The sequence below is a fragment of the Macaca thibetana genome, chromosome 5 (assembly GCF_024542745.1).
Source record: "Macaca thibetana thibetana isolate TM-01 chromosome 5, ASM2454274v1, whole genome shotgun sequence".
Classification (NCBI taxonomy): Eukaryota; Metazoa; Chordata; class Mammalia; order Primates; family Cercopithecidae; genus Macaca; species Macaca thibetana.
Genome location: NC_065582.1, coordinates 181,453,576 through 181,466,392, shown reverse-complemented (window position 1 = coordinate 181,466,392; position 12,817 = coordinate 181,453,576). Strand labels below are relative to the sequence as shown.

Below are 12,817 nucleotides of genomic sequence, written 5' to 3'. Positions count from 1 at the left end.
TACAAGATACAAATGGCACCGACAGACTCAGGGAGAGACGGCACTTTCGCCTGGAGGTCAGCGCCCTTCAGTCAGTTTAACCAGAAAGCTCTGCAAGGTCTAGTTTCGTCTTTCTTTCTTTCTTCTCTAATTTCAGAGCGCTTAGATGAATGTGAAGGTTTGCTATCAGCATGTCTGCTCGACCTACACAAAGACACACATTCATTCCAGCAGTTCCCACTGGGGGCTAAGCCATGCTGAGCTCAAGGGCAGGCATAACAAAGACGGTACCTCTAACTGAGTCTGTGGTCCATACATGTCCCAGATTTTCCTTCTCCGGACATCAATCCCTCTGCCTGGATGCTGAAAACATTAATTTTAGAAATCAAAGGTTAAGCTTAGTACTTCATAATAAGTTAGCAAGAACACATTAAAGGCCTGCGGGCACTGCCAGCAGGACCAACGGCAAGAGGAGTTTCCTGCCAGCAACTCGTACCCCTCCCGGTGCGTCCAGCGCACCAAGTGCCATCACCCCATGATACGATGGCGAGCTTAGCCACTTCCTGCTAGGGGCAACAGCTGGAACCTGCAGCCCAGTCTGGTGGTCCCAAGCTGATTTTCTTCCTGCTGTACTGTACAGTGCTGTACTGATGGGCTGCACATATTTGCCTACACCTCCAAGAGCTTGAAATGGTTGTTACAATGCCCTTTTCCAAGTGCGTCATTAGCATTCACGGATGGCACAAGCACGATTTCTCAGCTGTCTGAAACAGACACCCCCACCCCTGCGAGGCAGGTAAGAAGGTGTACTCCACTAATGGTCATTATGAGTCTTCAAACGGGCCATGGAGTTGAGTGACCACAGTGGCCTTTAGTGTGGGAACATTTCCAGGGCAGTGCCCCAGGGAGCACACCTGAGAACGTGAGCCAATTCTCTGCTCTTAGTCAAGGTCAGCTGCCTGCTCTTCTTGCACCTTGGCCACCCTCACTGGCTCTCACAGGGCAAACTTATTTATTCCAAGCCTGCAGAAGAGGAGGGGTGCATGAGACACCTCCCAGCTGTCTCCAGGTACTAGCTTCCAAGCTGCCACCTGATATGCTACCACCCCCACAACCAGCTTACAGGTATTATGATTAGAAACTCATTCTTCAATAACACACTTGAAAAGGGCATTGTAATAACCATTTCCGGCTCTTGGAGGTGTAGGCAAATATGTGCAGCCCATCAGTACAGCACTGTACAGTACAGCAGGAAGAAAATCAGCTTGGGACCACCAGACTGGGCTGCAGGTTCCAGCTGTTGCCCCTAGCAGGAAGTGGCTAAGCTTGCCATCGTATCATGGGGTAATGGCACCTGGTGTGCTGGACGCACCGGGAGGGGTACGAGTTGCTGGCAGGAAGCTCCAGGCACAAGCCACTGAGAGCTGACCCACCCCTACTGACAGTGCTCCCTGGGCAGGTGCCGCTCTCAGCCCAAGACTGGTTTCACTCCATCAGCTGAACATCCAGAAAATGGGGCAAAACCCAGCACCACACTGTTCCATACTGTTGTCTGTGTATACATGACTGGCCGTCCGAGCCAGAACTGAAGCTTCTCTTATTTCTTTTTATTTTTTTGCAGAGACGGGGTTTCATCATGCTGCCCAGGCTGGTCTCAAACTCCTGGGCTCACGTGATCCTCCCACCTCAGCCAAGTGCTGGGATTGCAGGCGTGAGCCCCGTGCCTGGCCTGAAGCTTCTAAAGTGCAGAACCTGCCTTGCTTTTTATCTCCCTCCAGCTCCTTGAGATGGTGGGTTTCAAAAGAAATTTCTGACAGCAAAAAAACATCCACGCTACTCAAAGCCTGTCATTTTATAGGTCCACGCCGGGGCCTGGGGACTTCCACTTAGGTCCAATTCGATTATCACGTTTCCTTTGTTTTACGAGCTGTTTATCAAATTAACAGAAATTTATAAGTCCCTACCTACTCTGATAGCCGGCTAACTCCAAATCCAGGCTGTATCAGCAGAAAAAGATGTCAATGAACCCTGTGCCTGACCTGAGGAAACTCTGGACAAGTTACCAGAAAAGGTGAGGGAGCCGGGCTTACCCCCTCACTGTTCAGGATGTGGACCAGGAGGCCATTTCCACATCCCAGGTCCACAAAGGACTGCCTGGCAGTTAGTCCCCTCTCGGCCCTTTCTTCTTCCCACAGAATCTAAGTGAAGAGAAAGACATAACAAAGTCAGGTAGTAATTCACTCTACACAAGAATAATTCAGACACAAACCGGTCAAAGAAAACTCTGAGTGAAAGGAAACTGGAAATTATCTACATTAAACATTCTTCTTTTTTTTTTTTTTTGAGATGGAGTCTTGCTCTTGCCACCCAGGCTAGAGTGTAATGACGTGATCTTGGCTCACTGCAACCTCCGCCTCCTGGGTTCAAGCAATTCTCCTGCCTCAGCCTCCCCAGTAGCTGGAACTATGGGCACACGCCACCAAGCCCAACTGATTTTTGTATTTTTAGTAGAGACGGGGTTTCACCATGTTGGCCAGGCTGGTCTCAGACTCCTGACCTCAAGTGATCTGCCCGCCTCAGCCTAGCTTGCTCTAAACATTCTTATAGATAAGTAAACCAAGATGATTAAATCAGAGGGCATGTCCAAATGTAGCCAGCTAGCGAGCCAGCTGAGGAAAGGGCCAGAAGGTTCTCGGCCAGGGCTGGAAGACACGTGCTCCTCAGTGCTTCCCTGTGCCAGACGGCGCCTCCACGATGACTGCTGAGTGTGGACATACAGTTCCGCCTGCAGGTCAAGTTTCAACCCAAACTTGTTCTAGACGCATCAAAAGACCATATGAAGTCAAACCGTTACATCGGTAACCAACCTTGGCCAGCAGAACTGTGAGCACCGGCTGTTACGGATTCGGAAAATGTCCTTCACTACTGGGAACATCTGCCTGTAGCAACCTCCACCCGCTCCAGAGAAGCTACGGTTGCGCACACCCTTACCAGCAGGTATGCCGCGATAGCCACATCTTCATACACGAACTTCTCAGGATCGGTGACTTCAGGCCACACCTAAAACAGTTTCAAGAGCAAATGTAAAGTGTTCGGTTTTTCCACCACCATTTCCCAATACTTAAGTATCCCTATAAAGCATAAATCAAACTGGACTAATCGTGCATTAAAATAGAAAATACAAGCTCAAAGGCAGGAATTCACAACAGTTTTCTTACAATAAAAGATTTCCATAAAGAAATAAGGCATGCCAAGAACACTACAATCCACAGCAAGATTTCACAATCAACAGAATGCACCTAAGGCGCTGAGCTGAGACAGTGGACACAGGAAACGCGCAGCTACATGGTGCTCACCAGCCATGCAGATGAGGGCAATGAACAAGGAAACGAGGGGCGGGAGTGAAACTAGGGCAGGGAAAGCCGCGAGCCACGGACTAGGAGACCAGTGCTCCAGCCCCTGGTCCATCAGTGGCTGCTGTCGCCCTACCTGTCAAACAGGAATAAAGCCCATGCCTCAACTAACACACAGGATAATCAAGGTGCTCTGAAAACTGTAAAGCACTAGCTGTGCAAAACTGAGCTCTCATTATTAAAAGTAGTCATGTTCAGAACTGGCATTAGGCAAAAGAGGAAAAACCAATGGCCAATGTTAAAAGTTGAAATTTATATTTCCAGTCATAGTGCCTTAGACAATCCAGATGAACCGTCTCACTAGAAACAATTTCAAAAGCTGGAAAAACAAAAAGTACCTTCTGGATGGTACTAAATAGCTAACAAGATGGCAAAGGGCCACAAGGCCAGGATGTAGGAGGGAGCCCAGCCTCAGTCAGCCAACCCCTGCAACCCACAGGTGCTTCAGCAATAATGAAAGGTCACAGCTTTAAGCCTGCGACTTTTGGGGTGCTTTTGCTACAGAGCAAGAAGTGACTGATTAAAAAAATACATGGAAGCCAGACACAGTTGCTCATGTCTGTAATCCCAGCACTTTGGGAGGCCAAAGCAGGCGGATCACTTGAGCCCAGGAGTTTGAGACCAGCCTGGGAAACATAGCAAAACTTTGTGTCTACAAAAAATACAAAAAATTAGCCAGGCATGGTAGCATGCGCCTGTGGTCCCAGCGACCAGGGAAGTTGAGCTGGGAGAATCGCTTGAGCCCGGGAGGTTGAGTCTGCAGGGGGTGCACCACTGTACTCCAGCCTAGGTGACAGAGTGAGATCCTGTCTCAAAAACAAAACACAAACAAACAGAAAACCATGGAAATGACAAATTGTGGTTACTCCTTGGAGGGGGAGGAAGATGGGAACTTGGAATAATATTAAGTAGCTTTGACTCTACCAGCAATGCTTGCTTTCTGCCTTAAGCTGGGCATACATACACAGATGTTTCTTGTTATGCTGTTTTTACGTCTCAGAAAGTTTAAGCGCATGTTATCATGAAATGTATCTCCTTTTGGGAACTGCTCTTTTGTACTTTAACTTTTCATATATTTTCTTTTTTTTTTTTTTTTTTTTTTGAGACGGAGTCTCGCTCTGCCGCCCAGGCTGGAGTGCAGTGGCCAGATCTCGGCTCACTGCAAGCTCCACATCCCAGGTTCACGCCATTCTCCTGCCTCAGCCTCCCGAGTATCTGGGACTACAGGCGCCCGCCACCTCGCCCGGCTAGTTTTTTGTATTTTTTAGTAGAGACGGGGTTTCACCGTGTCAGCCAGGATGGTCTCGATCTCCTGACCTCATGATCCGCCCGTCTCGGCCTCCCAAAGTGCTGGGATTACAGGCTTGAGCCACCGCGCCCGGCCCATATATTTTCTTAAAATATCTTTAGGTTTATACAAACAACTATGGTAATTTAGCCATTTTTTTTTCAAGGTTCCATTACTTTTCAATTAAATATTTCCCTTTAGGTCTCTTGAAAATAAATAATATACAAGATCAATACTTTTCCATTATGTATCTATGTTTTTGTTGTGTGCACCCCTAAGTACGTCAGAGTACAGCCTGCAACAGGAAAAACAATTTTACCTGGCAGTTTGATTATTTTACCTCATTTCAGTTAAGGGGGAGTGGGGCACGGTGGCTCATGCCTGTAACATTAGCACTTTGGGAGGCCGAAACGGGCGAAATGCCTGAGCTCAGGAGTTCGAGACCAGTCTGGGCAACATGGTGAAGCCTCATCTCTAATAAAAATACAAAAAATTAGCCAGGTGTGGTGGCATGTGCCTGTCGTCCCAGCTACTCGAGAGGCTGAGGCAGGAGGATCTCTTGAACCCGGGAGGCGGAGGCTGCAGTGAGCCGAGATGATGCCACTTCACTCTGGCCCTTTTTTTTCTGGGCAACAGAGCAAAACTCTGTCACCAAAAAACAAAAACAGAAACAAAAAAACCCAAAACCATGAAGGGGGAAAAATCACAGACACTCTCCACCAAAATTACCTTAACCATTTCCTTATACTTCTCTTTAAGTTCCTGGTAAGCCTTGCTATACTTCATAATGGAGACAAGGGAAAGGGTGCTTTTAAAGTCACTCTTCTTGTTCTCTACAGACCACTTGGCCAACTTGGCCAGCAACTCTTCTCCAAGCCACGTGGGTTTGGGATACACAATTCCATCTGAATGCCATCTTTCTGGACAGAAAATTAAAACAGATATGAACCTTTAAAAATAAGAGAAATATGAATAAGCACAGATATGTTTAATTCTTATTTTAAAATTATCTATCTACCTAATGAAGAGAACAGAAGCTAAGACATCTATAATTATATTACCAAAAACATAAAAGGAACTAGAACTAGTTATAGAACTTTCATCTAATAGAGAAAAACATGTAAAAAGCACAGAGAATCCTCTTTTCTTGCAAACTTTGTTAAGAACATACTTACACACCCGTGAAGCCCCTGAGGCAGCCGAACAAATAAAGGACTCTCGCCTGCTGCTTCATGCACAAGGAGCCAGAGTCTAAGCGTCCGAGGATTTTCCTAACATTTCTTTACGCATTTTCACACGTGCAACTCAAATGAGTACACTGGCTCACTGAATGCTACTTGCCAGAAAGTGAAGTGCTCAGCCACAGGCCGCTGTGCATTTTGCTGGCTTATTTTGCCTTTCACATGTCTTCTGCCATCAGAAGGTCACGAGGGCAGGGCTTCTGTCTGTCTAGCTCACTGCTCCGCACCCCGGTCCCAGCAGTGCTGACCCACGGCAGGCACTGTTCATGGATGCATTCAATACATGAGTAAAAGCTCACAATCCTTGGGAGGACTGGTGGGACAGACACGAACCCAGATAACAATACACTGCCCAAGGGCTGCATTTGGGGCAGCATAAGGAAGGGGAGGGCATTAAGTTTGCTGGGCAGATGAGAGAAAGCTACCATAAAAGCGTCATTCAATGGACATTCCTGAGAACAAGCAGACCCAGCCACTGGGTGAGCGGGGAAGAGCCGGAGGGCCTGACAGGAGCGCTGAGGGCGCAGCAGCAGCACGGCCCTGGTGCAGGGACAATGGCCTGTGGTCCGTCTGGTGAGCGCTGTGGTGTCCAGGTTTTCTGCCGCCACAGTGCCTCAGAGGGACACAAGTCACTTCCAGAAGATTCTCCAGAGAGTGACCCCAGAGTGGGTCTGAACCTTTCCCCTGGCCCAATTCCTTCCTCGGGACTGTGAGGTCCGTCCCGCTCAGTCAGAAGCGCTCCTGCTGGGCCTGACGCTAACTCTGGTGGCCCCTGCACGCTGCGGACACACTCTGCCCAAGGGGCACTCCTCGCTCTTCCCTGGGCCTCGTGCTCTTCCCCAGGGTCCCCCAGAGGTCCACATGGCCTCCTCCTTCATCCGCCTCTCTTCCATGTCCCTTCTCAGAGGTCTTCCCACATACCTCGGCCACACACTGCCACTTCTAATGAGCGGACACAGTCCTGCTCGGTTGTTTTCCTCCCTGCACCACGTGGTATGGGAGCAGATACTCTCCACCGCCCCAGGAGACTCGCTTCCCGCTGGGTGCCCAGCCCCAGCACAAGCTGAGCATGTAACAAAAGTCGCTGAAAACGCATCGAGCTGCGAGGAAGCACACACATCAGCAGTGGAGCCCCTCATTTGTGTTCAACTCAGAAGGCAACACAGCTGGCCCCTCAAGTGTGGCCTGTGCCCAGAGACTGCGAGGAACAGTTGCCTGGTGAGGCTACGACTAGAAATGCCACCCTGGGAAGGCAGGGGCAGCAGCCATGTCCTCGGTAGCTCATCAAAGAGCAGTGAAGGTCACTCCAATGCAGCAGGCACATGCCGAGCACCTCCTGCAACCCCGCCCTGCGCCAGGTGCCCACCGCACCCAAGACAGGCACCACCTTCGGGCTAACAGGCACACAGCTCAGCATCACCGAGCACGGAGGTGCCTGGCACAGGTAAGCCTGGCTTCTCCTAGTGTCTACTGTCCCTCCCCACTCTCCAACAAGGGCATGCTGGCAGGAAGGGACCTCAGGGCAGGATCCCCTGACAACTAGGGGCAACCTCTGGATGGTTCTCAAAGCGCTTCATGCTACAGGACCTGAGTGCCCTTTTCAAGCGCAAAGGCTGCAACAGGTCCATGTGAGGCCCAGCCCTGCCACCTCCTCAGAGGCTCAGGAATGATTAAACCCATTTCAAGGTGAGCAGACGGAGGGCCAGGAAGTAGAGCACATACCCAAGACCACACTGCTAGCGGGAAGCCCACCCTCTTCTGGCCACACCCCTCTGCCTGCTAGGAAGCCCCGGGCAAACTCATTCCAGTTACTCAGACGTTATCCCCAAGACTGTTTCAGAAAGTACAGGTTGGATGTCGCACTCAGGAAAATATCAATTGACGAGTAATGAATGAATTCACCCCTCCTCTGACTTTTTTGTTTTAAAAATACCAAACGATCAAGGCCAGGCGCGGTGGCTCACGCCTGTAATCCCAGCACTTTGGGAAGCCGAGGTGGGTGGATCATGAGGTCAGGAGATCGAGACCATTTCCTGGCTAACACGGTGAAACCCCGTCTCTACTAAAAATATAAAAAATTAGCTGGGCATGGTGGCAGGCGCTTGTAGTCTCAGCTACTCGGTGGGCTGAGGCAGGAGAATGGCGTGAACCCGGGAGGCGGAGGTTGCAGTGAGCCGAGATCGCACCACTGCACTCTAGCCTGAGCGACACAGCTAGACTCCATCTCAAAACAAAACAAAAAGCAGTATGAATTAAATTTCATAATTTCTGTACAGGTCCAAATACCACATGGAATTAAGGGTGCTTATTAAACTGTTGCTTTATAGTAAGTATCACTGAATACTTACTACAGAAGGAAGCATCAACTATTCCCCATTACTAAGTCATAAAAAATAACAAAATAGGCTGGGCATAGTGGCTCATGCCTATAATCCCAGCACTTTGGGAGGCCAAAGCAGGTGGATCACCTGAGGTCAGGAGTTTGAAACCAGCCTGGCCAACATGGCGAAACCCCCTCTCTACTGAAAATACAAAAATCAGCTGGGTGTGGGGGTGGGTGCCTGTAGTCCCAGCTACTCGGGAGACTGAGGCACAAGAATCACTTGAATGCAGGAGGTAGAGGTTGCAGTGAAACAAGGTGGCACCAGTGCACTCCAGCCTGGGCAACAGTGTAAGACCGTCTCAATAATAATAATAATAACAACAATAACAATAAAGGAATTTGAGTGTATTTGACTTCAGAGCTAACACTGAGGGTTGCTGAACATCACAGCCACAGGGAAGGTAGAGATCAGAGACCCCAGCCAGGCTGTGACCACCCAGACTCGAGGCACCAACAGGAAGAGCAACATGGCATGGGCACACGAGCTAGCAACTGCATTCCTACAAACCATAACCACCTCAGAGACAGGACCTTAAGCTCTCTGGCAACCCAGAATCCTTTGGCTACCTAAAGAAATCCTCAATGGAAACCATAAAACTAGGAGTCCACTATCCAGCTCTTACCATTCTTCTTTGCTGTGACTGAGCTGAATTTGATATACATTGCTCATCTTAACCTTTAACTTCCCCTCATCATCTTCTTCCAAAGGCAAAAACGTTACAGTTCCATTGAGGACATCTGGAAAGAAAAAGAGAAGAAGGACAAATTACAACTGCCTAACTACTGTCTCATGAGAAGCAGTATTAAAAATAGGGATGAGTCAGGCACGATGCTCTCAATGCCCAGCACTCTACCCACAGTGGCACTCCAGGAGAGGAGCTGTTGCCTTTCATTCACTGCTACAGCCCAGAGCCTAGAATGTGCCAGGCACACGGCAGCCCTTCTCAACAGGTATCTGTTGAGGGACGCATGAGCCAGGACCTGAGGGAAGAGCCAGCCAACGTGGACTCTGTTGGAACTTGAGAGCTACAATCAGAGAAAACAGGGGACCTCTGCCCTAGATGAACGTCTGCCACAGCCTGACCACGATCTTTGAGTGTGAGCAAGGCACAGAACACTGCTCAGCCATCAGAGGCCAGTTCAGGAAAGTGGACATCAGTCCAGGCCCTCCTAACAACGGCTTTGTGTTGTGTGGAGCCCTCGCTGCATGGAGGGACTCCGCAGTCACCTTCCCATTAAAATATAAGCAGAGTGGCATATTCCTTAGCTAAATGTACAGCATTCTGTCAGTTTGTGTGGATACTTAAGGTTTGGTTGTATAAAGTTCTATCTCTAAAATCAATCGTGTTTACCTTTGATATTTAAAAAAAAATGGCAAACTCTCAGTTAAAGAGGAATATACACTTCACAGGCCAAGTATGCACAACTGCGGTTCACCTTCCACAGCAAATGAAAGAACAAGACCTGCCAAAGGGAAGCAGAGGCTGAAGGGGCTGAGTGGATTCAGATGGAAAGCAAGCAGTGTGGGGCCGAGAAAACTCCGACAACCAGAGTCTACTGCTATGGAATACAGGGTGGCCAGGGAAGTCCTCCCTAATAAGGTAACATTTAAGCAGAGAGCCGAAGGAGGTCAGGGAGTGTGCCATGGGGCACCTAGAGGAAGAGTGTTCCAGACACAGGAGCAGGAGCAGCAACTGCAGAGGCCCTGGGGCAGGCGTGTGCTCAGGTGCATGGGGAATGGAGGTGAGCGGTGTGGACAAGGTGACAAGTGGTGGCAGGTGAAATCAAAGGGTAACAGGGCCCACCCAGGTCACACAGGGCCTTGCAGTTCACAGAACTACAGTTTTTACTGTGAATGAGACCAGAGAGAAGAGGACTGACACGATGCATCATTCTTTCCATTAATTATCTCATTTAAAAACTGCAAGAGGACTAGGCATGATGGCCCATGCCTGTTGTCCCAGCACTTTGGAAGGCCAAGGTGGGAGGCTCACTTGAAACCAGGAGTTAGAGATCAGACTAAGAAACATACTAAGACCCTATTTATACAAAAAGTAAAGTAAAATAAAACTCACATCTTTATCATCCAGTATTATTTTCCCCATCCTCTGGATCAGGGTTTCTCAGCCTCAGCGACAAACATTTGTGGCTGGATAACTCCTTCTTGTTGGGAGTTGTGCTGTGCACTGTAGGATGTTTACCAGAACCCCTGGCCCTACCCACTAGATGCCAGCAGCATCCCCTCCCTCCCTACCCAGTGTGGCAACCCCAAATCTGCTGTCACTGTTGTCACTACACAATGACAAATTTCGATTTTTTAAATGTTTAAATTTTTCACTTTTGTGGGTACATAGCAGATACATATATTTATGGGGTACATGAGATGTTTTGATCCAGGCCTGCAATGTGAACTAATCACATCATGGAGAATAGGGCCTCCATCCCCTCAAACATTTATCCTTTGTGTTACAAACAATCCAATTACACTATTTTCGTTATTTAAAAACGTACAATCATGGCCGGGCGCAGTGGTTCACGCCTGTAACCCCACTTTGGGAGGCCAAGACGGGAGGATCATGTGAGGTGAGGAGTTCAAGACCAGCCTGGCCACAGATTTCTTCCCAGAACCTCCAAATAAGAGCCCAGCCGGCAGGCTGTTTGATTTTGGCCTTGTGAGAGAGACCCGGAGCGGAGAAACCAGCAGAGCCAACAGGGATTCCTGACCTACAGAACTGAAACAATCAATTTTTTGTACTGACCAATAAATTTGCAGTAATTTGTTACAGTGGCAATAGGAAACACGCACTGCTGAATAAAGTTTGAGGTAAGAGTGGCTGAGGCTAACTGTCAAGGTCACGGGCAGTAAAAACAAATGCGAGAGATTTAACAAACGCTGAGGACTAGTAGGTTCCCATCCATCCAGTAATTATGCTCTTTCTCAGTTTCTTGTCTCAGCATAAATAGCTCCCTTTATGTTGGGGAAAAGGCTTTTGGGGTGCCTGTATAATTGGCCATAAAAATATGAGACAATAAGTTGTGGAAAGCCACAAGAGGCCTTTGAGGAGGAAAGCCTTCTGATTGCCACGACGTTCCCATGCTCTGAGCGAGACCTACTGTCTTATCTACAAACGCTGTGTTCAAGGAGAAAGACACTCCTTTGAAGCACTGAAATGCGGCCAGACATGCAGGCTCCTAGTTAACCCCGCTCCCACTAATTGCTCTCCGATAAGTTAAAGATATGCTGTATGAGCACAAAGAAGATTCATTTAAATCGCCACTACTATGACGCACTGCCTCCCTTTCACCGTTTCGCCCTGAACGTCCGCTTCTTAGATCTAAGTGACTGTACTCAATAAATAGTGTGGAGACCAGAACTTTGGGTCTTTTGCAGCCTCCATTTTGCAATTGGCCCCCTGGCCCCCACTCTTTATGCACTCTTAACCTGTCTCGTCTCATTCCTTCGTCGCCACCGGACTTTGGGTACCCTGCAGATGGTGTTGAGGCTGGTCCCCAACACTTTTACACCTACAGCTTTACCTGCTAAACTCCTAGTTATCACGCAATATCCAGTTAGTCCTTCACTGTCTCTTTAAAGCCTTCCAGACACCAACCCAACCAATTATCCCATCTTCTGAACTAAGGACACACATTTCTATGCGCGCACTCAAAAAACTATCAAACACCTAACAAACTCCCTAGGACATCGCAGAACAACTGGCATAACAAGTACCCTTAGGACCTTTCCATTGACCTGAAGTTCTGTGAATGCTTTTTTTATCTAATCGTATCCGTCTACTATCAAAACACTCTTACCTTGCACGACTATTTCCCTCCTGGGAGCTGTAAGGGGGCAATGTGGGCTAGTTTTCGGGATGACGGTTCTGAGAACCACGTCGAGCTCACGCTGCGCCTCTGGCTGCGATCCCGCCCCGGAGCAGGTGAGGAAGGCCAGCATCTCCGAATTGCCACGGGCGAGACTTCGGGAGAAATCGTCCCAGAGCGAATCCAGATCTGCGGCGGGGAAGTCGCCCTCGTCTCCTTCAGCATGACCGGGGTGCCCAGAGTCCCTCAGGGCCGCCGAGGCGGCTTCCCTCTGTGCCTCCTCTTGCTGGCACTGGCCCTGGGCCTCCTCAAGTTCGCAACATGCCATGCCCTGCTTGGGTTCTGATCGCAGCCTGGGACCCGTGTCCCCTCCGGGCGAACCCTGGCCGGGAACCGGACCCCGCTCCTTCTGCTCCGAGCCTGCGCTCGTCCCTGGGCCGCGGGCCTCGGCGCAGGGCAGGGCAGCGCTCCAGCGGGCCTCTAGGCGGGCACCGCAAAGCCGTTTGTTGGCCACCTGCGGCCTCTCCAGCCACACCTCCACCGCAGCCCAGAACCCCCGGGGGAGCAGCGCCCCTGGGTCGCTGATGCCTGCTCGGCCCACCTCCGCCATGGCAGCCGGTAGGTGTACAGCCCTGGAAGCGGCGCGCCGAGATGACGCAGCCCGGTGGCGCGGCCCGTTGACGTCATGGAG

At 49.6% G+C, this 12,817-nt stretch overlaps 1 protein-coding gene across 6 annotated transcripts in view; it reads right to left on the bottom strand.

The window, feature by feature from the left end:
* TRMT44 (tRNA methyltransferase 44 homolog) overlaps positions 1 to 12,782 on the bottom strand; it is a 62,162-nt gene extending 49,380 nt beyond the window's left edge. For 4 of the 6 annotated variants that reach the window (XR_007725945.1, XR_007725946.1, XM_050792103.1 and 1 more), the window contains exons 1-6: positions 12,118 to 12,776; positions 8,928 to 9,042; positions 5,410 to 5,629; positions 2,971 to 3,039; positions 2,070 to 2,177; positions 271 to 342 (exon numbers count right to left, since the gene is read on the bottom strand). Coding sequence is in view for 4 of the 6 variants with exons in the window: in XM_050792103.1 (XP_050648060.1) it covers positions 271 to 342; positions 2,070 to 2,177; positions 2,971 to 3,039; positions 5,410 to 5,629; positions 8,928 to 9,042; positions 12,118 to 12,736 (1,203 nt within the window). In the remaining 2 variants the exon portion in view is untranslated. Of the gene's footprint in view, positions 1 to 270; positions 343 to 2,069; positions 2,178 to 2,970; positions 3,040 to 5,409; positions 5,630 to 8,927; positions 9,043 to 12,117 lie in introns of those variants that run through there. The other 2 variants (XM_050792105.1, XM_050792107.1) reach the window with 2 other exon arrangements.
* Between the last annotated feature and the right edge of the window lie 35 nt (positions 12,783 to 12,817).